Source organism: Crotalus tigris, unplaced genomic scaffold (genome assembly GCF_016545835.1).
Source record: "Crotalus tigris isolate CLP2741 ecotype Arizona unplaced genomic scaffold, ASM1654583v1 scf7180000024369.3102671, whole genome shotgun sequence".
Lineage (NCBI taxonomy): Eukaryota > Metazoa > Chordata > Lepidosauria > Squamata > Viperidae > Crotalus > Crotalus tigris.
In genome coordinates, this window is record NW_024100539.1 from 1,289,180 (window position 1) to 1,316,577 (window position 27,398).

Sequence of the window (27,398 nt, forward strand, 5' to 3'; positions counted from 1 at the left end):
TTTCCCTCCCTCTTTCTAGCAGGGTCCTTCGTAAGGAGTTATATCCTAAATGTATGATCCCAATATCTCAATTTTCTTTGCTTGACATCCTTTATGGCAGTGGTTCTCAACTGTGGGTCAGGACCCTATTTGGGGTCGAACGACCATTTCACGGGGGTCGCCAAACAAGGCTGTCCGCCATTTTTCCCCCTTTTCTTTGGCCACACCCGTGGCACCCGGTGATGTATAAGTGGTTGGGGGTCACCACAACATGGGGAACTGTATTATGGGGTCACGGCATTAGAAAGGTTGAGAACCACTGCTTTATGGAATGATAAGATTTTTATATTTTGCAACTCCAAGGGCTTCCGGAGATTCTCCTTAAAATCCACTTTTCAAAGGTGTTCAACTTGTTCTCAGTTTCAGCTTGCTGCATATTTCCCAAAACCGTTCGATGAATTCCTCCCACCGCATGGAGTCATCAAGCCGGACTTGTTCCTACTTCAGTTCCCTAATACAGCAAAGAATGTGCTCCATCAAGCCCAGCAGGTTGATACAACATCAGAAGGGTTAACCAAACTTGAAACAGAGCCGAGAGAAAGAAATGTGGAATAACAACAGCTCCACATCTCCAATTACATCTAATTAAAGCTGAAGCAACATTTTGCCCGGTTGAGAATTTGCTACTTTTTTATTCTTTGCACCTTTGAAAACAGAGGTCTACAGAGGCAAAACACTAATAAAGGTAGCAACAATTACAATGCATCTCAGCAACAGAAAAGTGATCCATTGAACAACCCATTATTTTCCCATCATTAGCTTTTTTTTTCCAGTGAATTTCCTTAGGTATATATTTATTTTGTATGGGGGAGTTTAGAATATAAGCAAACCATTTTTGCCATCTAGTGGAAATGGGAGCTACAGCAGTACAGTGGTATGTTTCAATACTGTAATCAAAGGATGTCAAAACAATGCTATAGTAGTTCACTCAAATTTATGAGAATTCTGGAAAAACAGGTTTAGAACTGAAGGAAAGGTGCACATTAAATAGTGTCTCAGTTCAGTAATATGCAGAACCTGTTAACTTTCATCTGCGTGCCTAGCCTAGATGGCTCTTTGGCTCCATGCACACATTACACAAATCTCCCAGACACTTTCCTAATGAATAACAATTGTGTCTAAGAAGCTGCTGCTTCTGGTGGCTTCTAAGTCTGCAGTAAAAATTTCCTTTCCATCTCCAGTCTATCTGGTACAACCTGCATGAAATGAAGTGACAGAGAAACTGGAATGTTTTGGGAGAAAGCTCAGAAGTGTAACCAATTTGATATTGTTAATTGCGTATAAAAACATAAGCGGTGCCCTGTTGGATTGGACCCCCAGTCTGTTGTGGCATAAGGAGGCTCCCAGCAGATAGCCTTCAGAGGCAGTCACACTGCCATGGAAGGCTATAGCCATTACTTCCATGAATTGGTCCAGCTGTTTTTTGGAGCCAGCATCACATCTTGTGGTAGCAAATTCCAAAATTGAATTCTGTGTTGTATAAAAAAAAAAAATCCTTTTGTCTGTCTTGCTTCTTTTGAGTTTCAATTTCATGGAGTGACCTTCGGTTCTAGTAATTTGTGAAAGGGAAAATAGTTTCTCCTTAACTGCTTTATTCACACCATGCATTTATCATTCTTACAAAATTTCTTTCCTTATCGGTCGCTTCTAGCTCCGATTCCATTAGTTTGTATGAATAGTTAAGATTTTGGGCAGCAATGAACATCACTTTAAACTTGAAGGATATCTGCCATTTTGACACCCATTAGTACGCCCTATTCCAAATCATTTATAAACATGTTTTTAAAAAGCATCAGTTCTAAGATTAAACCATGAGAGTCCTCCCTAGCTACATCCTAGAAATCTTAATGAAACCACATTTCCTCTTCAAGTTTGAATAACAGATTAATTTACATTGTGCTGGGTTGACCCAACAGAATTAACCTCAATTTCATTGAACTTAATTTATCAAATTAACCACAGTGGCTGATTATATGGAACACAGTAAAGTAAGCCATAAGTTATTATTTACAAATCAGAATGAGCTGGTTCATACAATATTCAAATTATAAAATGGTTTACTTGATTTTGACTTCAGATGTTGCATAATCATTTGTTTCCTTAACAGCAAATGCTTCTTGCATTCAACTGAAATTGGTTCTATATATATACATTTAAGATTGCAGTCTGAGATGATGGGGATGAAGAGGAGGAGATCTATCACACACTCATTACCAAGCACTTAACATACTTCAAGGAGAGGAAAACTGAAGATTGGTTAACATCTGACAAAATCTATCTGATATTGAAAGATCCAACTAGTTGAAAACAAGTTCTTTCCACTTGAACTTTCTACTTTTCACTATGGTTGGCTGACTGTGAGACCAATCACAATAATTTATTGTTTAGTTATTGGGCCATATCACTATACAAAAAAAATACAGTACAATCTCTGTATTTTAATCTCTATAATCTCTGCAATGGTGGAAATGATTCTGATTGGACTGAAATCGGACATTCTAGCTAAAATATGCAATTTGAACTTTGTATTTGCTGATCTTCTTGCTATAGCTATTATTTGCCGCTTTGCTGTTTCCAATGCTTCCTTAATTTTCCTCATTTCTAGGTGATATTTCTTTATTAAATATTTCATGATGTTCTTGTTCTTTAGCTGTTTTTTCTTTCATCTGTTTTAGCTTGCTTCATCTTCCTTAGGTTGCTGATCTTATTTTCCAGACCAATCATCCATTTTGGTGATGCACTATTTGGCTTTTTTTCTTTTTTGCCAATTTTGGATCCCACGTATTCAGTTATAACTGTAGCCATGCTGTACGTTCATTGGTTTGTTTTTTGCTGGTGCTTGTATTTGATTTTGCAAGATTGACATCTTTTAATATTTGTGCTAGCAAGTTTGGAACAAACTTCAATGCAGGAAAGCTTATTTTGTTGTTTTTGTGCTGTTCTAGAGGCCAGTTATTCTTTGTTTCAATTCTTTTTTAGAGGCCTTTGTTCTTTCTGAGAAAGCAGAGAAGAGGGTGCTTGATTGGGAATGAAAATGATTCAATAGGTATGCTGGCTTCCTCTACTGGGGACTCCCCCGATTTGCCTCTACAATCTGAGCTACTTCTGGCAAAGCTTTGATTCCTTTGCTCTGGGTAGACTTTTGCAGTTCTTCTAGTTGTGTTTCGATGAATACTTTTTTCAGATTATAAATCAAACTTTAACTACTAGATTCTATTCTTCTATTTCCGATTTTGGATGTTTTTTTTCCAGAACTGGTGCATTCTTTCCAAATATCGTCTTCTCATTGGATTGATTTGTAAAAACAGAACATTATTTCTTTGTTTTCAATCTTGGTATATTTGCAGTAAATAACACTTTTTCTTTCAGTGGTGCTGCAGCTGTTAGCTTTGGTTGCTACAGGGTTGCTCAGGATGTGAACCCTGTAGCCTATTTATCATTAGATATCCAGAAAACCCAACACCTAATACATTCCTTATTGATGACCATCAGGTACGGGTTTCTGTAAATTATATCATATTGTTTATGGGAGAGACACTCTTTGTCTGGCTCCTCTGAAGAGACCTGTGCAATATGGTTGAACCTCTGGCATAGCTTCTATCTTCCTCAGAGCACACAAGCCCCACAACCAAATCATTGGGGATTATTATTATTCATAAATCACTACAGGATGAAGCCATTGACAGTTGTGGACTGTAATCTTACCACACTGCTCCAGCTGGTAGATGCATGCTTCCCACCCCCATAGGTCTTTTTTGTTTGTTTGGACTTCCCAGTGTAGCCTGAGAGAGACTGACTGTCCCAAAGTCACCCAGCTGGTTTCTTTGCTTAAAGGAATTAGACTCTGCTCTCCCACGTCCTAGCCCAGTATCTTAACCACTATTCCTCACTGGATGTGTTAATAGGGATAACGTCATTGTAAATACAGGAGCCTTGTTTCAGTATTATCTCTCATTTTTCCTTTTTAAAGAGTGTTTTTGTTCACCTAAATCCCGCAATTCTATACCCTGAACATGGAAATCCTGCAGACTTAAATTCTTGGAGGAGGAAAGAAAGAGTCGTGGGACAATCCATTCAGCGGTGCTTGATTTGATTCTCCCGATCCTCTCCAGGCTGTCGTCTCCATCGACCAAGCGGAAAGCGATTAATTTTCCCTTTCCCGGTTCGTCATTCTTTTTCGCCCAACCAACGCAAAGGCCGCTGCATCGTTCGTTCCGCCTATTCCTAATCCGGCGCACAAAGGCAACACTATTTTCCCTTCCGCTCGACCGACGAGCGCGATAATCAACTGGCTTCCCTGGTCTTCCATTTTGTGGGGGACAACAGATGCCGGAAAAGTGGTGGTAAGCAGACCGGGCGGCGGTGTTGCTCTTTTCCCCGGAAGCTTCCTTTCACCCCCAAACGGGCTCTTCTCGACTTCCTCAGCCCCACTCCTCCGGGGGCTCGGCTTGTCTTTCCAGGCTGCGAAATGCTCCTCTTAAAACTATCGACAACCTAAGAAACTGTTGTTTCTCACTAAGGACTAGCCACTTGTGTGCCAACCTCGGTCCCACCCGAAATTCTCAAATCAGTTCTTCCTCTAAATTGGGGCCCCGATTCACTTGAACCGTCTGCCAAACGACCGAAGCCGCCCGGTGGCTGCCTTTACCGGAGTAACTTCTAGGAGGGGATCACGGTGTGGGTCTGCTGTGAATGCCGGCGGTTTAGGGACTGTCTCATCTAAGAGATATAGATCCGAGTCGTTCTCCTTTCGGGAGCAGTCCCACACTTTTCTTCTGAAGGGAGTTGCTGCTGGCCAGCCATCCCGGAAGAGCCTCGCCTCCGAGATAGCTCCTGGGAGATGCTCGGGAGTCTGATGGCTGGTGGCTGGGGATTATGGGAGTTGTCGCCCTGCAAGCCCGGAGGATCGCAGGTCGAGGAGGCTGTAGATCAGGGGTGTCCAACCTTGGGCGACTTTTAAGCCTTGCGGACTTCAACTCCCAGAATTCCTCAGCCAGCTATTCTAGCCTGAAAGTTGAAGTTCACATCTATCTGCTTCTAAATACTTGTGAACGTCAGCATAGCTGAATTCTGGGAGTTGAAGTCCACAAATCTTAGAAGTCGCCCAAGGTTGGACGCTTCTGTTTCTAGGCGATGCGCGGGACAGCCACGTCATAGAGTTGTGCGGAAAGGAGGGAACGCGCAGGCGCCTCCTCTTCCTCCTCAGCATGGGACCTTTGGGATTTTGCGGGAGTCTTGGTCTCCAAGAGGGGCCGCCTTTTTACAACTCCTAATCCCTATGGGAGTCTTACTCCTCCGTCCCCGAGTATGTCTCGGCGATGCGTTAGGTGGGCTCATGCCCCACCGCTTTCTCCCGTTTATGTCTGCCTTTCACGAAGATGTCGAGGAAAGACGGGCTTTGCTACAGAAACCTTTTTGGGGATTGGTGCAGCCCATTAAATGCAGAGGCGCATTGATGGGCTGATAATGTGACCTCAAGTTGGTGTCAGCTTTTAACAACTACACAGATAGGTTTTGTCTCTAACCTGGTTGTCCCAAAGGCACCTTTCCCAAAAGGCAACTGGACTTTGTGTTTTTTTTTTCTTTGAAAATGTTTTGCTTCTCATCCAAAGAGCTTCTTCAGGGGACCCCACCAGTCAGTATTGAAGAAGCTTCCGTTTTGGAAAAGGCACCTTTGGGACAACCATGACCTGGATGATTGAGAATCTCCATAGACCTTTGACCTGCTCCTTCAGCCCTTTCAACTCATTGCTACTGTAATGAAGACCATCCATCTTGCTGTTAGTCATCCTCTTCTCTTTCCTTTAAGCTTTACCAACGGAGGGCTTAGAGCAGGGGTCTTCAAACTTGGCCCTTTTATGACTTGTGGACTTCAACTCCCAGAATTCCTCAGCCAGCGTTCCTGGCTGAGGAATTCTTGGAATTGAAGTCCACAAGTCCTAAAGGGGCCAAGTTTGAAGACCCTGGCTTAGAGCTTTCTCCAGAGAGCTAGGTCTTTGCATGCTGTGCTAAAACATACACACATACCTGATTATGAATGCAGCAAATTGTTAAAGGGAGCTGTTGATGCTTATCTGCTTCTTAATATTTTGTTTATTATTTTTGTGTGCTGCCCATCTCTCTATCAACTGACTCTGGGCAATTTGAGTATATTAAAGCATTTTGGACTATCTAGTCCATTTGATATTATTAACTTTCTCTTGTGACTCCTTTCATCAACCTGGTGATTGATTGGAGCTCTTCTCAAGTCTCTGTGGAAGACTCAGGTTGGAAAAGATCATAGCAAGAGGAGAAAAGGGTGAATACAGAAAAAGGATAACTCACTTTCCATGAGATGGGTGGCTATATATATTTGATGAATAAATAATACATTTGAAAAGATAATAGAAGCTATGAAGGAACCTCATTTGACTATCCTAATGACCTCTTTCTCAGTAATTATTACTCATCACTCACAAATTGTCAACTTAAAATATATTGTTTGGCCATACACTATAAAGCTTGAAATCTGTTCTCAGAATAGTATGTGTGCTTATGTTGAAAAGAATAAAATAACCATAATCCTATTTGTAAGATTTTCAAGGGAATACTGTAATATCTCAGAACTAGGAGTTGTATCCTACCCTATTGGATCCAAATGAGATCTTATGTGCCTGCTTTTTTATTATAGTGGCTGTAAACAACCTCATACTGATGAAGGTTTAATCATCTTTCAATGGAATAACTTATTTTTAATATATAATACTCTCCATAATTACCAAATTGCATTTCAGGATCACTCTTCTGTATGTTTCTGTTTCAGACTTTCTTTAAACGAAGAAAAGCATGGAAATGGCAACTGTAAGTAATATAACTAATTTTTATTATACTAAATAGATATGCCTGTATGTATGAATTTTTTTAAAAAAATCTTATGAGATCAGTAACAATGAAGACAATACAAAGTTATTATATATAGGGTTGGAAATAGTATGTTTTTAATCCTATTATAAAAATGTTGCACATTGTTTTTGATTCAGATCTCTCAATTAAGAAATGCGTAAAACTGTTAATGCTGTTTTTCTTCATGCTGCATCTACAAATAATTGCCATCCTCTGTATTAATATAGCAGCCCACTCTAGATGATGGGAAAAAATAAGTCTAGTTTAACTACAGGTGTTTTTGGTTTTTTTTGCCCTTGATTTAAAAACTATATCATTTTATGTGGCAACCAAAAGCATAGCTTGTATTGTAACCTTCCACGTGTTTTAATTAAAATATAAACTTAACTAAAGTTGCATTGACAAATGTATAAATAGAAATCATGAGATGGAAATAGTAAGATCAGAACTTTAGTTGATTGTCAGCCAAACGATCAGTATTTGTCATTACAGTAAACTACACTGAGGTGTTACTGGCCATCTGAGTCTTATTGATTCAGGCCATGTTCAGATTAAAAAAGAAAAACAAGATGTGTTTCCATTAGTTTGTGTTCTAATAATTTTCTGGCCTTGTTCTCATCAGACTTTTGAATTTAGGAATATGTTTGATCAAGGTATGCAGGAGGCTGGGTTAACTTTCTGCCAGTATAAAGAAGGGTAAAATACTATAATCAACTTATCATAAAGTGGCCTGCCAGTTTAGTAATAAGAAATGTGCTATCTCCAGATAAACTGGTTTAACTGACTTATCACCTATCCTGTTTAATAGCTTTGCCAGAAGAAGAACTGGCATAATGTGTGCATTACATATAATTTTATTTTTTTATAATCCTTTGCCTGTAGATAATTCCATCATTTTTCATGTACAGGTAGTCTGCACTTAATAATTGCCTTGCACAGTAACCTTTCACATTTATGACGGTGATGAAAAATAACTTTGCGATCAGTCCTCACTTTTATGACTTTTACAGCTCTGTAAAGCAAAGGAAAGCAACACCATAAGACCATCACGGTTTCACTTGGCAACCATTTTTCTTAATGACCCTGTTGTCAGTTCCAATTGTGGTTGCTAACAAGGATTACTTATATGTGTTTTAATATAATTGTAAGTATATACTTAGATCAGTGTTTCTCAACCTTGACAATTTTAATGCTGGCTGTGGAATTCTGGGAGTTGAAGTCCACATGCCTTAAAATTATCAAGGTTGAGAAACACTGACTTAGATGTAGTAACTATATGGTAAATCTGGTGTAAAACTCCAGCCTCTAAAATATTGATTTTTATTAATACATTTCAAGTATTTTCTTTGATTGCTAATACAAGAAATTAACAAGCAAAATTCAAGGATGATGGATGAATCCTTGTAACAGATTCTTTGGAGAGATGTTAAATCTGAGAAGTACATGATTGCATTCATTTCCATCATACCTGTAATGATCTCTCTCATCCAGAGTACTACAGGTGTGGTGGACTCATCTGTTACTTCAGTGGAGTAGCCAGGAGGAAATTTCCTCCACTGCCTCTGTAATCCACTGGGAGATGATTGAATCATGGCCTCATTGTAACATGTTCCATGCCTGCACCAGCTATTGTGGAAGAATACTTTATGTCAGACATGTCAAACTCCCGACGTCACATGACGTTGCACAACATATCGAGACAGTTTTGCCATTGCCGGCACTGGGGTGGGCGTGGCTTCTGGATGACGCGTCCGGCCCGCGGGCTAGCAGTTTGACACCCCTGCTTTATATGCTAAGTCATCGTTTCATACACAACCTGTGCTGCCTTCAATTTTCTTTGTGTCCTCTTTAGGTACTTTGTAACAGAGCTAGACTGGTGACATACCTGCCAGGATTTTATTCGTTGGTTAGAAGGGTTATAACTCCCAAGGCTTTTTCCACAGCAGGATCCTCTGGCTCAGATGAGCCTTCTGTTGCTGCTGCACCTCCTGACATATGTAAGGAAAATTCAATTTTTTCTCACATTAATGAGTATTAAAACCATCTCTTTATAGAAAATCTTTTTTTTTCCCCTTCCATTCCATCATGTCTGATTCTCAGAGACCGCCTGCACAAATTCCTGCAGTTTTCATAGCAAGGTTTTTTTAGATGCGGTTAGCCATTGCCTCCTTCCTATGACTGAGAGAAAGTGAGTGGCCCAAGGTCATCCAGCTGGTTTTGTGCCCAAGGCGAGACTCAAAATCATAGTCTTCTGGTTTCTAGCCTGATGCCTTAGCCCAGTGGTTCTCAACCTGTAGGTCGGGACCCCATTTGGGGTTGAACGACCATTTCACGGGGGTCGCCAAACAACGCAGTCCACCATTTTTTCCCCCTTTTCCTTAGCTGTGCTATTCCCTTTTATTCTATTGGCTTTTGAAAGCCAATAGAATAGACTCTCTTGAATAGAGTCTAATTCTATTGGCTTTCAAAAGCCAATAGGAATGGTCCAGGCTGTCTCTGCCCTGCTGAGCCCGCCAAAAGTCCCATTCTGCAAACGGTGCTGCACCAGTTGAGTAGTCCTCGACTTACAACCGGTTGAGTAGCCGCGGCATTAAAAAGGTTGAGAACACTGCCTTAGCCACTACACCAAACTGGCATCATACAGTATATATTTTAAGTAATCTGTGTCTTTTGGTATTTTTAGCCCAACTTCAAGTATTTACTCAGAACTGATTTCTACTGAGATAAATGGGACACACTTTTTTCAGTTTCTGTTGAAGTATATGAATCTACTTTTAAGCAGCAACATTCCAAAAGCAATGTCCTTTACTGATGAAAACAATTCTGTATGTGGGTGCTTTTCAGTGACACAGACTTAACTTTTCTTAGGTCCCAAAACTGTGTGGCCAGATGAAGTGATGGGACCTTTTGGTCCTCAGGACCAAAGATTTCAGCTACCTGGTAACATTGGTTTTGACTGTCACCTAAAAGGTACATCACCACAGAAAACAGGACAAGTTCATAAAAAAATGCCTGATCTATTGATGGAACCCTTGGCAAGTGAAAGGCATGAATTTGTAATGGCCCAGTATGTCAACGAGTTCCAGGTAAGTGTAGAAGTCTCCTGGGAAGGTGAGATACAAATCTAGAAATGCGTTCGCTGCTCTTTTTGGTGGATGGCACAAGAAATCCTATGTGCATTTTTAATGTAGACTTCAACCTGCATAGTAATTTATCATGGCAATTGCTAGATCAGATCTTCCTCACTGAGTTCAGATACAAGTCAAGAAGCTACTTTCTGTGGATTCACTTCGATCCCAATTTATTAAATTTTCATAGATAGGTGGGTTTGAGAAGAGAAGAGGGGATTATTTTTCTGTCCTTTCTCTTTTGGGGATATGTTGCAAGAACACCTAAGTCAAGTCAACATGATCCTTGTAGATGACTAATTGTTTCCAAACTGTATACTTTGAGAGAATACCTGTCCTTTGGTAGCTTCAATATACTGAGAAGGATTTAAAAGATTTGCCCTAGTTTATTTTGATTTTTGGCATAATCTGTTGATTTTCATTGCTATATAATGGTAGCTTGGTACTGAAATGCTTTGAAACTCATCGAATTTGGTACTCAACACATTTTTTTTATTGAAAGTTTTTTAAATTTTACAAAACAAATCCCCTCCCCAAACCCCCCCACCCTCCCATACCCTCCCCCACCTCCCCAAACCTCCCAAACCCTCCCCCAACCTTCCCAGAGTTGAGTACAGGCTTAATTAAAATTTTTCAGAAAAAGAAAAGAAAAACTTAAAACACATATAAATCCTAAACAAATCTAAATACATTAAATTAAATAGGTTATCTTCTCTAAAAAATAATAATTGCAATCATTAAACACATTATAATATACTCTAAACATTTTCTAGTATCATACTTATATTATTATCCATCATTCTGTATAACTCCCTCCAAAACACAAATTTAAACATTACTTTCTTTGAATATCTATACCTACAATATAAAATCTAATCTCTCCCTCTTTCTTTATCCTAGAACACAAAAATAAACATATAAACCTTCATTATACCATTAAAACTAAATACTCTTTGAATACTTAAACTAAATACTTAAACTTAAACTTCTTATCTAAGATTTTCATTCAATCTCCATAATCTTCTCTCCTATATAAAAAAAAAAAAACTTAAAAGACATATAAATCCTAAACAAATCTAGGTACATTTAATTAAACAAGTTATCTTCTCTTAAAAATAATAATAATGATAATAATAATAAAAAAATCCAATCATTAAACACATTGTAATATACTCTGAACATTTTCATATCATATTTATATTATTATCCATCATTCTTTATAAACTCCCTCCAAAACACAAATTTGAACATTACTTAAAACATTAGAATTCCCTTATACACATTTAAATCTTTACCAATAACAAATTCCATCCACAATAAACACATTCCTTATCAGTCTCTCTTGTCCATAAACCATTAAAATTCCCTTATACACATTTAAATCTTTACCAAGAACAAATTCCATCCACAATAAACACATTCCTTATCAGTCTCTCTTGTCCATAAACCTCAAAAGAAATGCTTTGAAAACTGCCCTTAAAGCTAACTCCAAAAAGTTTGTAAATCTTGCTTCTCCCACAGACTCAGTACTCTTTTGAATACTTAAACTAAGTACTTAAACTTAAACATCTTATCTAGAATTTTCATTCGATCTCCATCCTTGTCAGTCTCTCTTATACATAAATCTCGAAAGAAGTGCTTTGAAATCTGCCCTTAAAGGTAGCTCCAAAAAGTTTATAAATCCTGCTTCTCCCACAGACTCAGGAGCCAATACTTGTGAGGCTTCCTTAAACTCCTTCTTCTGTTGCTCTTTTTCTTTACGATTATATGTTGCACGAGTTGTCCTCTGCTCCTTCATCTCGACTTGTTGAGGCCCCTCAAACTGAGATTTCCCATTTTTCATTAATATAGGCTCTTCAGACTGCAATTCTACCCTTAAAGGTTGCTCCAAAAAATTTATAAATCCTACTTCTCCCGCAGATTCAGAAACCAATAGTTGTGAGGCTTCCTTAACCTTCTTCTGTTGCTCCTTTTCTTTACAGTTATATGTTGCACAGGTTATCCTCTGCTCCTCCATCTCAACTTGTTGAGGCCCCTCAAACTGAGGTTTCCCAATTTTCATAAGTATAGGCTCTTCAGACTGCAATTCTACCTTCTTTTCTTCCAAAACTTTAAACTTAATAGATGGCGATGAACATACCCCCAGGACCGAAGTATAAAAGTCTTTTGCTTGAGAAACAGTATTAAGTCTATAACATATCCCCAGGTAGTTCACTACCATTCCAATCGGAACATCCCATCTGAACAAGATTCGTCTCTTTTTAAGTTCATCTGCTAAAAAAGCAAACTCCTTTCTTCTTCTTAAAATTTTAGATGGGATCTCCTTTAGAATTATAACATCTTGTGAAGCAATTTGAAATCTCTTCTTATAAAAAGCTTGTATAATTTCGTTGCACAGGGATCTTTTCCCAAAGTAAATTACCACATCTCTTGGCAAATTCTTTTGCACTGCCACCACAGAGTTAACTCTAAATAATTTTTCAATTTCACTAAGTATTTCCTCTTTTTCTTTATTCAAAATCACAGCAAAGTCCTTTGCAACCATCTCTCTCAGATCTCCTTGCACAGACTCTCCCAAACCTCTGATTCTTAAGGCATATTCCATTTGTCTATATTGAAGCATAAGAATCTCATTTTCCATTTCTTTTTCCATGCTTTCAAATTTTCACTCCATCAATTCCCCTTTTTCTGCTACCTCTTCTACACGAGAGTTCAGCTTTTCAAGAACAGAGGCAACTCCTTTTAGAGCCAAAACTATCTCTTGCCTCAACATCTTATTATTTTCCTCTAAAATCTCTTTCATTTCTGCCCTAATTTGAGATATAACATTTCCCATCATATCTTGCAAATCCTTCACAATTATTGGCTGTACCAAGGAAGAGGGTGAAGCTATTGATTTAGGTTGTTGCACTGATGATAACACCGAAGAAGAAACCACCTTAGGAGCTGTAGGAATTACTGGACGCTTTGGAGCCATCTTAAAAAAAATCTTTACTCCTTCTTAAAAATTACAAAAATTAAGCAAAAGAAAAAGAGAGATTAAGTCCAAAAAAAATTCAAAAAATCCTTCAAAAGGAGATCATTATAACAAAAAGATACTGAACGCTTTGGAGCCATCTTAGAAAAATCTTTACTCCTTCTTAAAAGTTACAAAAATTAAACAAAAGAAAAAGAGAGATTAACTCCAAAAAAATCAAAAAATCCTTCAAAAGGAGATCATTATAATAAAAAGAAAGGAGTTAAAAAAAGAAAAGGGAAGAAGAAAAAAATAATTAAATAGAAAAAAATCCATTCCGTTTTTTTTAAAAGTACAAAAAGCAAAACAAAGAAGTTAAACAAAATAATAATGCTTCTAAAATCCAAACCCAACATCAAAATCAAATCCACATTCCGTTCCAATCATTAAAAAAAAAGGAAAAGGATAAAAAAAACACCAAAAAGCCTGCCGATCGCCATTCTACCTTCCCCCCCCCCCAAAAAAAAAAAACCGAAAGGCTTGCCGATCGCCATTTTACTTCCCCTTTCAACAAAAGAAAAAAAATAAAAAGAGGGAATATAAAAGTAAAAGTAAATCTTTAAACTTAAAATCCAAATAAAATCAAAGAAAGCAAAAGCTAAATCCTCTACTCAGCTCTGTCCGCCTCTAAAAAAACCTCACCAGATCACTTTAATCGCGGAAGTGGTTGCAGCGGCTTGTTTTGTCCCTAGGGACAAAAGCAGCTGGGAAGCGGAGACACTCTGAACTCCGTGGGAGCACTCCTCTCACCCCCCCAAAAAAGCCTTGGGGGGGTATTCAACACATTTTGATATGAAAATTTTATCCCACTACTCATTGTTTGTTTGGTATTCAATGCACTAACTAGAACTCGTCGATGTCAAGTGCCTTGTAACTCACTGCATTCCTTATGGGAAAAAATTGTGTAGTACTCAGTGTTTTTGGTATTCATTGTACCTCCCAGAACCAATTAACAATGAGTACCGAAGTATTATTGTACTATCAAAAATTATTGTTACCAAATCTATCCTACCAAGAATTAATCTCATTCTAGAAATACTCCCTTTATCTTTTTTTAAAAAACAAGTTTTATTAATTTTTCAAATTTTAACATCCAGATACTTAGGAAGCAGCGTGGTGCTAGGGAAATCAGTCAATAACAAAATCATTCATATATATCTCAGGTTACATCAATAACATTCCCTCACTGTTTCCCACAAATATTATATCATGTTCATGTTAATAAGTTTCTAACTAGGCTCAATCAATCAGTACATTTATCAATAGTATTTTACCTATGTATATCCAAGTCCTGTTTAGAGGTTTTATTTAATTCCAATTTATATATTCCAATTTAGCCTTTTATAACCAATGTTTAAACTTCGGATAACCTTGACTTCCCTCATTTCATTATAATATAATTAACATAACTAAAATACACATATTCCAAAATTTACCTTCATTATAGACAAATATATTCTAATTCTCATTCTAATAACTCTTCCTTTAATAACAAAATATCTTTCATTATCACAAATCTATTTCCATATAACAATTAAAGTTATAGTCTAACAGTTAATTTTAACTCTCATTATAAAGTGCTAAATATAAAAAAAACATTATCTCTAAAAAGCTGCTTTACCCATTAAGTAGATTTCTAAATCCCATTTTTAAATCTGACTCTGGCTTTCCTTTTGTGCCAAATAGGTTTCCATGCCAGTGCCTCTAAAACCTCGGATGTATCTCCCTTCATTCCTACACCTGTTGTTTGAATCAAGGGAGAACGTCCAGTTATCAGTCTTTCAAAAGAACTGGTCCCTTTGTAATTGTTAAATTGTTGCCCTAATAATTCAAATCTCCATGTTTGGTTTAGGGCAGGGGTTCTCAACCTTGGCAGCTTTAAGACTTGTGGACTTCAACTTCCAGAATTCCTCAGCCAGCTTTGCTGGAGTTGAAGTCCACAAGTCTTAAAGTTGCCAAGGTTGAGAACCCCTGGTTTAGGATATTTATAGTCGGTTCAGTAGTCTGGTCCTCTTCTTCTTGCGATTTCATCTGAGTAGAATAGAGAGTCATATCCGGTGTTGTTGTTTGGATATCTAAAATGTCTAAGTTCTCCGCTTTTGGAGTTACAGGTGCTGTAGTTAAAGTCATCTCAGCCAGTTGTGCATGTTGTATGAAATCTTCTTTAATGTTAAATTGTTCATCTTCTGTTATTTTTGGGGTTATAGGTTGATCAGTTTGAGTCTGAGTTTCAATTTGTAATTTTGTAAAAATGTCTTTGGCTTTCACTTCTGAAATGATTAGCTCTGTTGCTTCACGGATTTTTTCAAGGATAAGTTTGTAACTAAGTTGTGGATAAAATTCATCCATTTCCATGGTGATTAAAGATAATCCTTTAGTGGAGGCTCTGTTTAATAAGACTCAGCTATTGTCCACCTCCACAATTTGTAAGAATTATTGTCACCACAGCTGTTTCTACGTCTTTTTTGATAGCATGAAGGACAAATCAAAGTAATCAACAAGCACAATTGAAAAGAAATTCCAGTTGCTATGCCAAATTTTGCCACAAGATGTCCCGAGAAGACCACAAAATCTTTTCCCAAATGCCTCTTTTTCAGTTACTACACACAAAAAAGCCGATATTTTGCAGGGAAAAAGAGAGGTAAAAAAGGATCTCACCCAAATCCTCCACTCCTGCTTTGTATGCTTAGCTGTTATTGGGACTTTCGGTTGATGTGATTAAGTGATCTTTTCTTCGTCGGTCCCAGGGAGCTGCCTCGGATCAAACGGAAGGGCTGCTGCCCTTCCGCGATCTTGCGAGGGTCCTCCCCAATGGTGGTCACCCCTCCAGGGCGACTTTTGACCCGTTCCAGGGTCTTCCGACGAAGGGAAACCAGACGGCAGGGAGAAGCTTCCCCCCGCGTGTCCGAAGGCATCACATCTGGAACCGAAAGTCAATACTCCCTTTATCTGTACATTATAGGAAAAGTTCAGTAGGGATAGGCAAAGAACCTGCTTTTCAGTATTCTTCCTTCCGCTGGGGGGGATGTATCACAAGTTTTTGAAGCAGAATTTGATAAATCAGTATTAAACAGTCACACTAAACAATCATTCCAAGAGTAGAAATGCCTTTATGCTTAATGCGTTTTATGAATTAGGGTTTGTTTACTTTACAAAATGTATATGCTGCTGCAGTCTTGGAGTCTGGACAGATAAGAAAAAAATATTACAAACTGGAAGCATAAAAATCATAATAAATTGAAACTGTGTACAGATGGACTGTCACTTGTATGAAGCCTGACAAGAATTCAAATGTACTTCACATGCCTAGAAGTTAAATATATATGTGTATATGTGTGTGTGTGTGTGTGTGTGTGTGTAACATGGAATAGATAAAAAACGATCACCAGGATAAAATCATAAACAAAACTGTTTAATCTACAAAAGTACTAAGCTTTCATCGGCCACACTGTCGACATCATCAGAGTATAAAATGCTGGATCCGGGGGTCCGTTTTTATGTGACTGGCTGCCTCTGCACCTTGACCCTCAATCAGGTCATTGGTCCGCTCATTAGCATTGGCCGTGTTGTTCTTAAAGGGGCCATTTCTAAAGTTGCTCTCCCCCCTCTAGTTGTTATTGTTCTCTTAATGCGTATGCGAGCACCTGGGGATTGGCTGTCAGATTTCTCCTGTTCGTATCTCCCCACCCCCTTCATCTTAACTTGCCTCTGTGTTGCCAAACTGTCTAGCGTGTGTGTTTCGGGTGTCGTTCCCCTGTTTGCCACTCCTGTTACTTTCCTTACACATGTGTAAACCTCTGGGGATTGGCTGTCCTGTTGTTCTTGTCTCTTACTCCCCCCTTGTCCCACTATCAGGTGCGCCCTTATATGTGTTAAAGGGTTGCTTGTCAAGCACGTCTTTGGAATCATTCCTCCTCCTCCTCCTCCTCCTCCTCCTCCTCTGCTTGACAGCCTTGTTATCTTCTCCGTACGCACGTGGGAGCTTAGGAAGTGGTCATCCCATCGTTTGCGCTTGCTGTTTCTCGCTTCTTCCACTGCTAATCGAGACCGTGCATCCATCGCCGAGTCGTTCACGGAGCATGCCTTTGGTACGCTTCCCCCACTGCTAAGGTCTATTGTTCCTCTTCCGCATCTGGGGGGCATCCAGCCGCTCTCGCCCCACACCCACTGCCTTCCCCGTTGGCAGGTGCGCCCGCACGTCCGGCCAAGCGTCAACCCAGGAGTGTATCGGCGCTCTTCCCTTCTCTCCGGTGTGTGTGCATGCGTCACGAGGGTGGCCATCTAGTGGTTCTTGCTCATTTTCCTCCTCCCCTCATCTTAACTGAGCTAAGCTGTTCGCGTTCCGGATGTCTGTGTGGCGTGTTTCCCCCGTGTTTTTTCTGCTTGTCACCCTTGTTTTTCCACCGGACTGTGCAGGCACCTGGGGATTGATTGTCTGATAGCATTGGGCCATCCCCCCTTTCCCTTTCATACCTGAATGGGTTTGAGGTGTCTTGTCTGTGGGGCGCACCTTCAGTTCACAATTCTCTCTGAGGATGCCGCCCCAGACGGACACAGACGCAGAAGAGGAGTAATAGACCTTAGCTGTGGCGGAAGCATACCAAAGGCATGCCCCGTGAACGACTCGGCAATAGACTCATGGCCCCGATTAGTGGTGGAAGAAGCGAGAAACAGTGAGCACAAATGACGGGATGACCACTTCCTGCGCTCCCACATGTGTATCGAAGAGATAACAAGGCTGGCAAGCAGAGGAGAAGGAGGAGGAGTGATTCCAAAGACGTGCTTGACAAGCAACCCTTTAACATATAAAGGGGCGCACCTGATAGTGGGACCAGAGAGGAGTAAGAGACAAGAACAATGGGACAGCCAATCCCCAGAGATTTACACACGTGTAAGGAAAGTAACAGGAGTGGCAAACGGGGGAACGACACCCGAAACACACATGCTAGGCAGTTTGGCAACACGGAGGCAAGTTAAAACGAAGGGGGTGGGGAGAGACAAACAGGAGTAATCTGACAGCCGATCCCCAGGCGCTCGCATACGCATCAAGAGAACAATAACAACTAGAGGGAGGAGAGCAACTTTAGAAATGGCCCCTTTAAGAACAACACGGCCTATGCTAATGAACGGACCAATGACCCGATCGAGGGTCAAGGCACAGAGGCAGCCAGTCACATAAAAACGGACTCCTGGATCCAGCATTTTATATTCTGACGATATTGGCAGTGTGGTCGATGAAAGTTCAGTACTTTTGTAAATTAAACACTTTTGTTTATGATTTTATCCTGGTGATCGTTTTTTATCTATTCCATGTTATGTGTATATTCGGGATTCGTGTTTTTAACATTATTAAGGACACACACATGCACACACACATACATATAGCACAACCTTAGAAGAACTGGAATAAAAGACTAAAATAAATCAAATATTTTCTAATCGATAATATGCATTAAAGACTTAAGATAAAAAAACTTATTTTTTTTTTCAGGGCAATAATGCTGTTCACAAGGAAGACATTGCCGATGCCAAAAGTTACTTTGAAACTGCCAAAGTAGAATGTGCGATACAAGCATGCCCAGAACTGTTGCGCAAAGGTATGAGTTTCCTGCTCTCCCCCCCCATCCCTCCACATTGTTAATTATATTTAAAAAGTGTATAAAATTGTAGCTTGAAGAAAAAACATGCACAGATTGACAGTTTAAGTAACGTTTGTATCTAGTATGGTGACTTGGTTAATTTTCTTGGGCTTCAGTACATTTGAATTAATTTTATTTTTGAATTAACTTCCTTTTGCCATTTTTTTTTTAATCCTAGATTAATTTTCTATATGAGCAAAGTATTTAGTGCACCAGTTAAAGAATAGGCCTTTAGGGAGCAAATGTGTCTTCCTCTTGGTTGCTAGAGGCTGAGTACAGGGGATCCTCAACTTACGATGGGTCACTTAGCGACCAAAGTTACAATCGAACCTCCCCCCCAAAAAAAGCTACTTAACGATGATTACACACACACACACACACACACATACACACACACAAAATAATCACATGACCACATTTTGGGCGCTTGGCAAATAATGTAGAAATATGCCAACGGCAAAGTTATTTAAAATATTTATCTCTTATTTTTTGTAGATTTTGAGTCAATGTTTCCAGACGTTGTTTCCAAAAACATAACAGTACTAACGGTAACGCAGAAAACTGTAAATGATATGACTGGGTGGAGTGGAGAGGTAGAAAATGAGCGAGAAGTCCTCATTGAAAATGTAAGTGGCTTTGGATGATCAGATGTAATTACTTTCCACTACTGATTCTGGGTGGGTGGGTGGGTGTTTTTATATGTGGGTGCCCAAATAGATTCATAGATTCCTAACCCAGTTACTCTGAACGTAAAGCATTATTTACAAACATAAAACATATTTGAAAGGACAGATATTTTACTAAATTGTAGAAGCCAAAAAAGAAATACCTAGATATGTCCACAGTCGTCAAAAATCAGATTTGGTTCTAAAGAGGCATTATATTTTTTTAAACTGTTAACCAGCCTCCTTTATAAATACTACACACAAGCACACACACACACACACTCTATACCCATATCCATCTACACATAATTAACTGTTAACTTTAAACTAATTAAGTCACTATGTTTTTTCACAAGAAAGTACTAATCTTAAAAAATTTATGCATACTCATTCCTAGCATGACATGATGACATTCTAATGTTTTTCATTCTGTATAGTAAATTAAGGGTTTCATCTGAAAGCTTGTTGGTACTTGCTTAAATGAAAACTACATTTAACTCTGCCCTTGTGCAAAATTGCCACTAGGGGTCATTCTTTTTCCAGGCTCCCTTTTAACCACTTTGGCTTTAAGCAGTCGGTAATTAAGTTCCAACAGATGTCCGTATTTACTGCTGGTATTCTCCATAAAATGTTATTTACTGAACATGTCTAGTTAAAAAAAATGTTCACATTTTAAGGGTATTGTTTTCCATTTATGAATAATTGTAATGATACAATACCTTGCAGTTAACTGCTAGGAATAGATGTTTTATTTTCATTTTAAAGCATTTGGAGCTGATTTCTGGCTTCTAGATAATGGATTCAGAAGAGTGGGTCACTTAGGAGGAGAATTCTTGATTGAATGAGTTACATAGCTTTAGTGATTCTAAAGGAGCAAAGCAAGAGTACTTTACTGTATAACTTATAGTTTGGGAAATTGCTGAATTAAATACGAGGGCAATTCGGAAATAAACCTTCGTTTGCTTATAGATACGTTTGCTTGCAGATACGGAACTTTTATTATACACATTAGAAAATTACAACATTACATTGTTTTTGACATATTCACCATTCAAATTGAGGCACTTGTCTTAACGTCTTGCAAGATTTGAAATTCCTTAGTAGTAGTCGCTCGATGCCAAATCTGGACTATAGGGGGGTGATCAAAAACATCCCAACGGAACTACTTGAAAAGTTCTTAGGTGCGTCTAGAGGTGTGCGGGCAAGTATTATCGTGAAGCAACACCACACAGGAAGTCAGCATGCCCCAACGCTTGTTATGGATTGCTCTTCCGATTTTTCGTAACGTTTCACAGACATCTGAATTGATGGTTTAACCACACTCCATGAACTTCACTAGCAGTACTCCTTTGGCATCTTCACATTTGGCAGGATTTTTTATGGCACCACTTCTGGTGGGGTGTTGGTTCACAATGGGCGGTGGTGCGCCAAACTCTGCAACAGCACCAGGCGAAGAAGCTGCAAAACATGGGACTGCCATTTCCAGAACGGAGAAGGGAGACGCAGGGCAATGCAGGGCCACAAGCAAATGCTCTTCTCTGCTCTGCATCACTGTGCAGAGCCACTCCCCCCCTCCCCGTTCTCTGTTCTCTCCAGGGGCGGCGATGGAGGGCTGGTGGAGGGAGGCAGCAGGGGAGACTTGAGGTCATGGCTCAAGCCACGGCAGAGCTGGCAGAGGAGAAGGAGGTGGCGGCTGCCTCTGGGCAGGTGATCTATGGTCCGAAGCACGAAGAAAGCCCTTCCAGTGGTGCATAGCGGCAGTGAAGCCTTTCACCGTCATTCACCCCTGGCTCTGAAATGGCGGAGGGGGACCTTCGTAGCATGGCAGTCTGGCTCGGGAGGGGAGTAAAAGGGAAGGTCACCAAGCAAGGAATGGCCTGGCTGGGGGCCCCTGAAGTAAGTGGGTGCAGGGCGCATGGGGCATCTCCACCCCCTCTCCCACCTGCCTCACCTCATTGTGGCGGCAGTGGTGCAACACGCACTCTACTGCCCCATTGCGGCAGCGAGGTGGGACGGAGTGGGCAGGGTCCTAACTAGGGCTTATTTTGGGGGTAGGGCTTATATTAGCCCCCCCCCCAAAAAAAAATCAGGGTAGGTCTTTTTTGGGGGGAAACATGGTATAACATAATAAGGCAAAGCTCAAGTATAGAATCTTTGCAGATGTTGCCAAAAAAGAGAGAGAGAGAAGCATTGAAAACAAGTTAAGCCTTAATTAGTATGATTTCTCATACATACCAACTGGGAAACAGTGGTTTGTGATTTTAAAATACTAGCCCGTTCTAACTAAAACTGACAACTTATACTTTACTGGATTAGACAAAATTGAAAATGTTGTGTAGAGAATTGATTTTCAGTTTTTGCAACATACATATATTTGGTTTAATAAGCCATTCATGTGTTTGAAAGCTATGTAGTTATAGTCAGCTTTTCCTGAAGTATATGTTTCTTTTATTAGGCTTGATTTCAATATATCATGCACCATGATACAAAAATTAATCGTAGAGGGTATGAACCTTAATCACGTTCATTGCAAATGGCTCAAGCCACTGCTAAATTTTACAATTATATTTTACATTAGATAGTCTTTGGGATTTGGGAAAAACATCCTTTTTTCCTACCTAGTTATAGGTTCCTTTGGTTTTGGCTTTCTGAATTGATACAATCTACTTCAGAGTCAGACACTACCTATGCATGTACTCTGAAATGTATTTATTTATTCAATTTAATTTACTTGATAAGGATTTAGAAAGCATCCTTAAATTGCGCCATCTTTTTAATTTTCTGATCAAGGCAAAAGCATATATTAACATGAGAAAAGTAGATGATGTGTGGTTATTTTAGCTTTAATTTTAGATGTTGTGAAATTAAGAAAACAAAGCTAACATTATATTCAAATGAACAATGAAAGCAATTGAAGTATTAATTCTTTATTGCCTAGCACAAAGACTTTATGGGATCTAAATATAGCTTAATAGTGTTAATCCTGTTAGTAAAGTTATTCAGTTTGATCAGCTGAAGTTCTGAGCATTTGCTCTTTGATTTTGAAGTGAATTTATGCTTGATGGAGAAAGACTTGCATTTTGCATTTTTCTTATTTTCTCTCTTCTAAGTTTATCAATGGTGCTAAGGAAATTTGCTATGCTTTGTGTTCCGAAGGCTACTGGGCAGACTTCATTGATCCGACTTCAGGATTAGCAGTAAGTATTTATGTTAAAATATAGTAAGGAGAGGAATACCATGTTCAGACTTCAGCAAACTAGCAGTAAGAGTATAAATCCTCCCATCAATTGTTTGTTCTTGCTGGTTGCCATTAAAGGTCTTAGATTATTTTTATTTAATAAGTGTATTGATATGGTATTTCCTGTCTATCATTGTAGGAGCTCAAGGTGTTGCACGTAGTTCTTCCTGTTTATACTTAGTGATAAAAGAGCCTTTTGAGGTACCGGTAGTTCTCGCTTAATGACCATTCAAAATTCTGGCAGTGCTGAATAAGCGGAACTTACAACCGGCCTTCAAAGTTCTGGCTGTCCCAGCAACCCCATGGTCACGTGATTGTAATCCAGATGCTTGGTATTCTGCTCACAGTTAGGATGGTTGCAACATCTACTATCATGTGATCCCCATCTGCAACTTTCCCTGCTGATTTCCCACAAGCAGAGTCAGTGGGGAAGCCAGCAGAGAAGGTTGCAATTAACGTCTGCCACTTTTCCCCCCAAGGAACTCTACTTACAAAGTATGAGATTCTTGAGATCTCATATTCCACAGCACACATTTTGGCCTCACTTGCGTTTCGTAGCAACACCCTCTCTGCAACCCCCACACACACTTGCACAGCACCACAGCAATCACTTCCCAGTCCACATGCACTAATTTCAGTAACCTCCCTCCAGCCCACCTCACTCCGTATAATACTTACCTACCCATTGGCCTGTCTTCAGGCCATCTGGAACTTGCAACTTCCTGCCAGTTTTCTTCCATTGACTTTGTGGGAGCTGGCAGGAAATCCCAAGTCACTGTCATATGAGGTCCTCACTTAATGACCCTCAATTTCACTTCACCACTGTAAAGGGGATTGTAGGGATTGCCGTTGTTAAGCGATGCAAATCACATAACATTGTGCTTTACAACAATATCATTTAGGGGTGGAATTTACAGTCACAATTACCATAGTTAAGCCAGGACCGTCTGCATGTTATTGTGAGAGTCTGGTAAGCCGCAATCAGCTAGCAGACAGCACGTATGATCCTGAGTTTCCCTCGCCCTAATCTGGCTTTGTATTACAGATGCTCTGGCTTATTTGCACACATGTTAAATGCATGCTGCTTTTCATCCAGGATGGTGATGCATTCAAAGTGCTAGCCTTGAGATACTTTTCTGTCATTATTTTTTATATTTTGCCAATCATTATGCAGGATGACTTTTCCTTGTGTAAAACTGAATCACGCAGAAGGAAAAAAAAACTAGAATATTTTATGTTCCTTTACTAGATGACAACCTTTTTCTTCTGCAACCTTTATTAATGGATGCCGACTGTGTTTAGATATATCCCTTTTCTAGACTGGGCTGTGGCAGTCTTTGCAATGTATGTAGTTTACCGTAATGACAAATATTGATCACGTTTTGCTAATGTGGAAATTAAGAGCATAATATGCATAATTATTTTTTGACTCATTCAGATAATGCCTCATAGAAATAAAAAGTAGTGCATATACAGTAGTTACTTAAGCAGGAATTTAATCAGATCAACTGTTAACAATGCTCTATATTTCATTCTTTTTCTCTCCTTTCAGTTCTTTGGCCCTTACACAAACAACACTCTTTTTGAAACTGATGAACGGTATCACCAGTTAGGATTTCTTGTGGAAGACCTAGGCTGCTGTAAAGTTATTCGGCATAATCTATGGGGAACTCATGTACTAGTTGGAAGCATATTTACCACTGCTAACCCTGACAGCCCTATCATGAAGAAGCTGCGTGGGAATTAATAGCACCTTTTCACTTAAAAGTTGGTGAATAAACATGATTGGCGATAGATAGATAGATAAAGTATGCTGATTTATAGATAGGAAAAGTTCTATTATTTATTCTAGGTTTTGTAGCGTATGATTTATATACCAATACAACATTTTATTTTTGAGATCATATGTGTGTGCGTGTGTGTGTACATGCACAGGCACACACACACACACATCTCTGAAATCCTGAGATCATTCATATAAATGAAACACCCTCAGCAATTTTACTTGAGAATACAAATCTTCAAGACTTTTATGTTACTTTGGTTACACATCTTTGGTTACAACATTGAAGAAGGAAAATGAGGTTGCACAATTGTCTCAGTAAAAGAAATAACTATCTCAACTATTTTCATGTTTACCAGAACCAGTATTATATTTGTTTGAATATTACCACAATAACTCAACTTGATTATTGAAAGATTGTGATCCACTTGGACTCTCTTGCAACTAATGATAAAAGATAAAGCAACATAACACTGTTGTGTGTTACAGTGCAACGTCTGAGGCGCAATTCACCTCTTGAATCTAGCTTGCCACGTTGTGGTTCACTCTTGAATACTTGTATGGATTGAATTCTGTTAGCAAATAATTATCATCTCATGAGGCATTACGAGAGATCACAGATTGCTGTTTTGTTTCTCTAAGTACACGGTACATTACAGTTGCCCAACGCATCAGTTTATATTGAATATCTCTAGTATAGGATGTCTCAGGTTAACATTCCTCAGCTGGGATTCAGGTTGTAGTATCAGTTAAATGCAATAGCTATTTAGTGAGCTTCTACAATAATTCATGGTTACATTGATGATTTGAGATCCAGGTCATTGTGCAACTTGACTGCAGAGTGATGTATAATATTGTTTGTATATGTGTAAATATATCATTTGAAAAAAATTTCTGTGATTTTGTTTACAATAATTGAAGATTCTATATATGAACAAACACTTCTATATGCTAAAGCTTGATTTATGGATGCTATAAAATAAGGAAATGGTAAATGATCTAATTGGACTGGACATTTTCTATTGAAAACGTGTTAAAATGTTTTAAATGCATCGACAAACTGTAATGCCTATGGAACCACAAAGCAACACCGTCTTATGTGGCAGACTGTTCCTGCCTCACCTCCTTCACACTCTTCATGAAGAGTGAAGCTAGGTTGAGGTACCGTGTTTCCTCAAAAATAAGACCTGGTCTTTTTTTTTCTTTTTTTTTTGCCTCCAAAAGAGGCACCAAATCTTATTTGGGGGGAGGTGTATTTTCCACTCACCTCCGGCACCGACAGCCCCACCCAGCCGGCCCACATCATCTGCAGCCGAAGGAGCAGCTTCATTCTGTAGCTGAGAATGGAGCTCCGGCCTGCATTTCACAGGGCCTCTGCAGCTGAGAACCGAGCTATGGATTGAATCCGTAGCTTGGTTCTCGGCTGCAGTGGCTTTACGGAAAGGCCTCTGACTGCGAAATGCAGGTCGGGGGACGCTGCAGAAGAAGCGGGCTGTCGAGGAGAGGCCTGGCTGCAAGTTAAGTGGGTACGGGGCGCATGGGGCAGCTCCACTCCCCCGCCCTGATTTTTAGGTGTGTGCCTCACCCCAAAACTAGGCTTATTTTTGGGTTAGGGCTTATATTAGGCCCACCCCCAAAAATCAAGTTAAGGCTTATTTTGAGAGAGAAAAAACAAGTCGGAAAATAGAATTTGTTTCCGTCAAATGCTTACATGGGAAGAGTTTAATTTTCTGTCAGACCACTCAAATGGCAGAGCACTGATCACTTCATTTTGCTGAAGGCCTCAACCAGCCTTCAATTTCTTAGCAAATAGTTGTAGTAAAGTTGTTCCAGATATTGCATTATGAATAGTTTGGATTTGTTTGGCACATTCTAGGGCAGGTATGTATTGTTACTGATTGTAGCATCATGGGAAGCTACCTTGGGAGCAGTGGTATTGCACAATTCTGCTCATTTGCCTTTAAGGAGGAAAGACTTTGCAGGAAGGAAAGATCTGGGGGTTTTTTTTCTTACTTTTTTTATATATTTATGTGGATAAGATAGAGAAATATTTTTTCTTCCTCCAGAGAGGGAAAGATATTGCCTATCAAATCAGTTACTGTAAGATGATCAGAAGAAAGCAGATCTTTGCCAAAATCAAATTTTTAAAGCTATCCATTTCATGACATAAACTTTTATTTATTTTTATCTTATTTTACAAATATTGGCAGACTGCTATTTAGAAATCATTAACTATAAATTTAGGTATAATTTGAAATCTGCTATATGTACACCTATTTTTATACTGAATAAATGTTGAAACAAGAAACATATGTAAATATTCATTAGTTCTGAACTAATTTCTAAGTTGTATATTGGAATTAATTTAAGAAATAAATTGGGGAATTCAGTATTGTGGGCATAATGTTACTATTTTAATTTTTGTGTTAACAGTTATTTTTTAATGCTGCCAGTATGATTGTGATATTATAGGAAAGAGAAGTGACTGCATTATAAATTAGTTGTTGCTCTATTTTTCAAAAACAGCAATTCTTCCTGTAATAATTTATTGCTAAAACTGTTTCCAATCCAAGTAGAAGGGCTGTTTTATGAATGATTGAATGAAAATATGTTGTATTTCTAAATACTTCCTATATAATAGTGAAGTGCTCTTTTTAATTATTTTATTTTATTCAAAAGATTAAAGTACAAAATTTTAAAATAAAAGAATGAATTAAAAAACAAAAGACAAAAATACATATTATCAATCCTAGTTGAACACTATTGCAACAGTGATAGCTTCCTACCTTGCACTTGCAACCCAATTGACCTGTCATACATTACATATATGAAAAAAAAAATAGTTAACAGGTTAAACAACAGCAAAGTTAAAATTCAAAACACTTTTGTTAACAGTCTGTTATTGTAATTTACTCATAGAAAGTCTGCACTGTTTCTTATTTAGCACAAATCACTCCAGTCATTATCTCTGATCAGTCCAGGATCAAAAACCCTCGTTTGGTTCTTAA

At 38.9% G+C, this 27,398-nt stretch overlaps 1 protein-coding gene across 4 annotated transcripts; it reads left to right on the forward strand.

Moving 5' to 3' along the window:
• Window positions 1-2,068: 2,068 nt before the first annotated feature.
• MMADHC (metabolism of cobalamin associated D) lies at window positions 2,069-26,698 on the forward strand. Of its 4 annotated transcripts, none has more exons than XM_039327828.1 (8): window positions 2,069-4,382; window positions 6,842-6,879; window positions 8,774-8,918; window positions 9,790-10,007; window positions 18,557-18,662; window positions 19,200-19,330; window positions 22,480-22,566; window positions 24,160-26,698. In XM_039327828.1, the coding sequence occupies exons 2-8, from the start codon at window positions 6,865-6,867 to the stop codon at window positions 24,352-24,354; spliced, it is 897 nt and encodes a 298-aa protein (XP_039183762.1). In that variant the 5' UTR covers window positions 2,069-4,382; window positions 6,842-6,864; the 3' UTR covers window positions 24,355-26,698. The 4 variants fall into 4 exon arrangements, with proteins under 4 accessions (XP_039183762.1, XP_039183765.1, XP_039183766.1 ...); XM_039327831.1 differs by lacking the exon at window positions 2,069-4,382 and adding an exon at window positions 5,325-5,344; XM_039327832.1 differs by lacking the exon at window positions 2,069-4,382 and adding an exon at window positions 5,348-5,366.
• The last annotated feature ends 700 nt before the right edge of the window (window positions 26,699-27,398 follow it).

Excerpts from the sequence above, each read along its gene's own strand:
- MMADHC (XM_039327828.1), top strand. Across the intron at positions 8,919-9,789 it reads TGCTGCACCTCCTGACATAT|GTCCCAAAACTGTGTGGCCA; the intron begins GTAAGGAAAATT and ends AACTTTTCTTAG. Across the intron at positions 10,008-18,556 it reads AGTATGTCAACGAGTTCCAG|GGCAATAATGCTGTTCACAA; the intron begins GTAAGTGTAGAA and ends TTTTTTTTTCAG.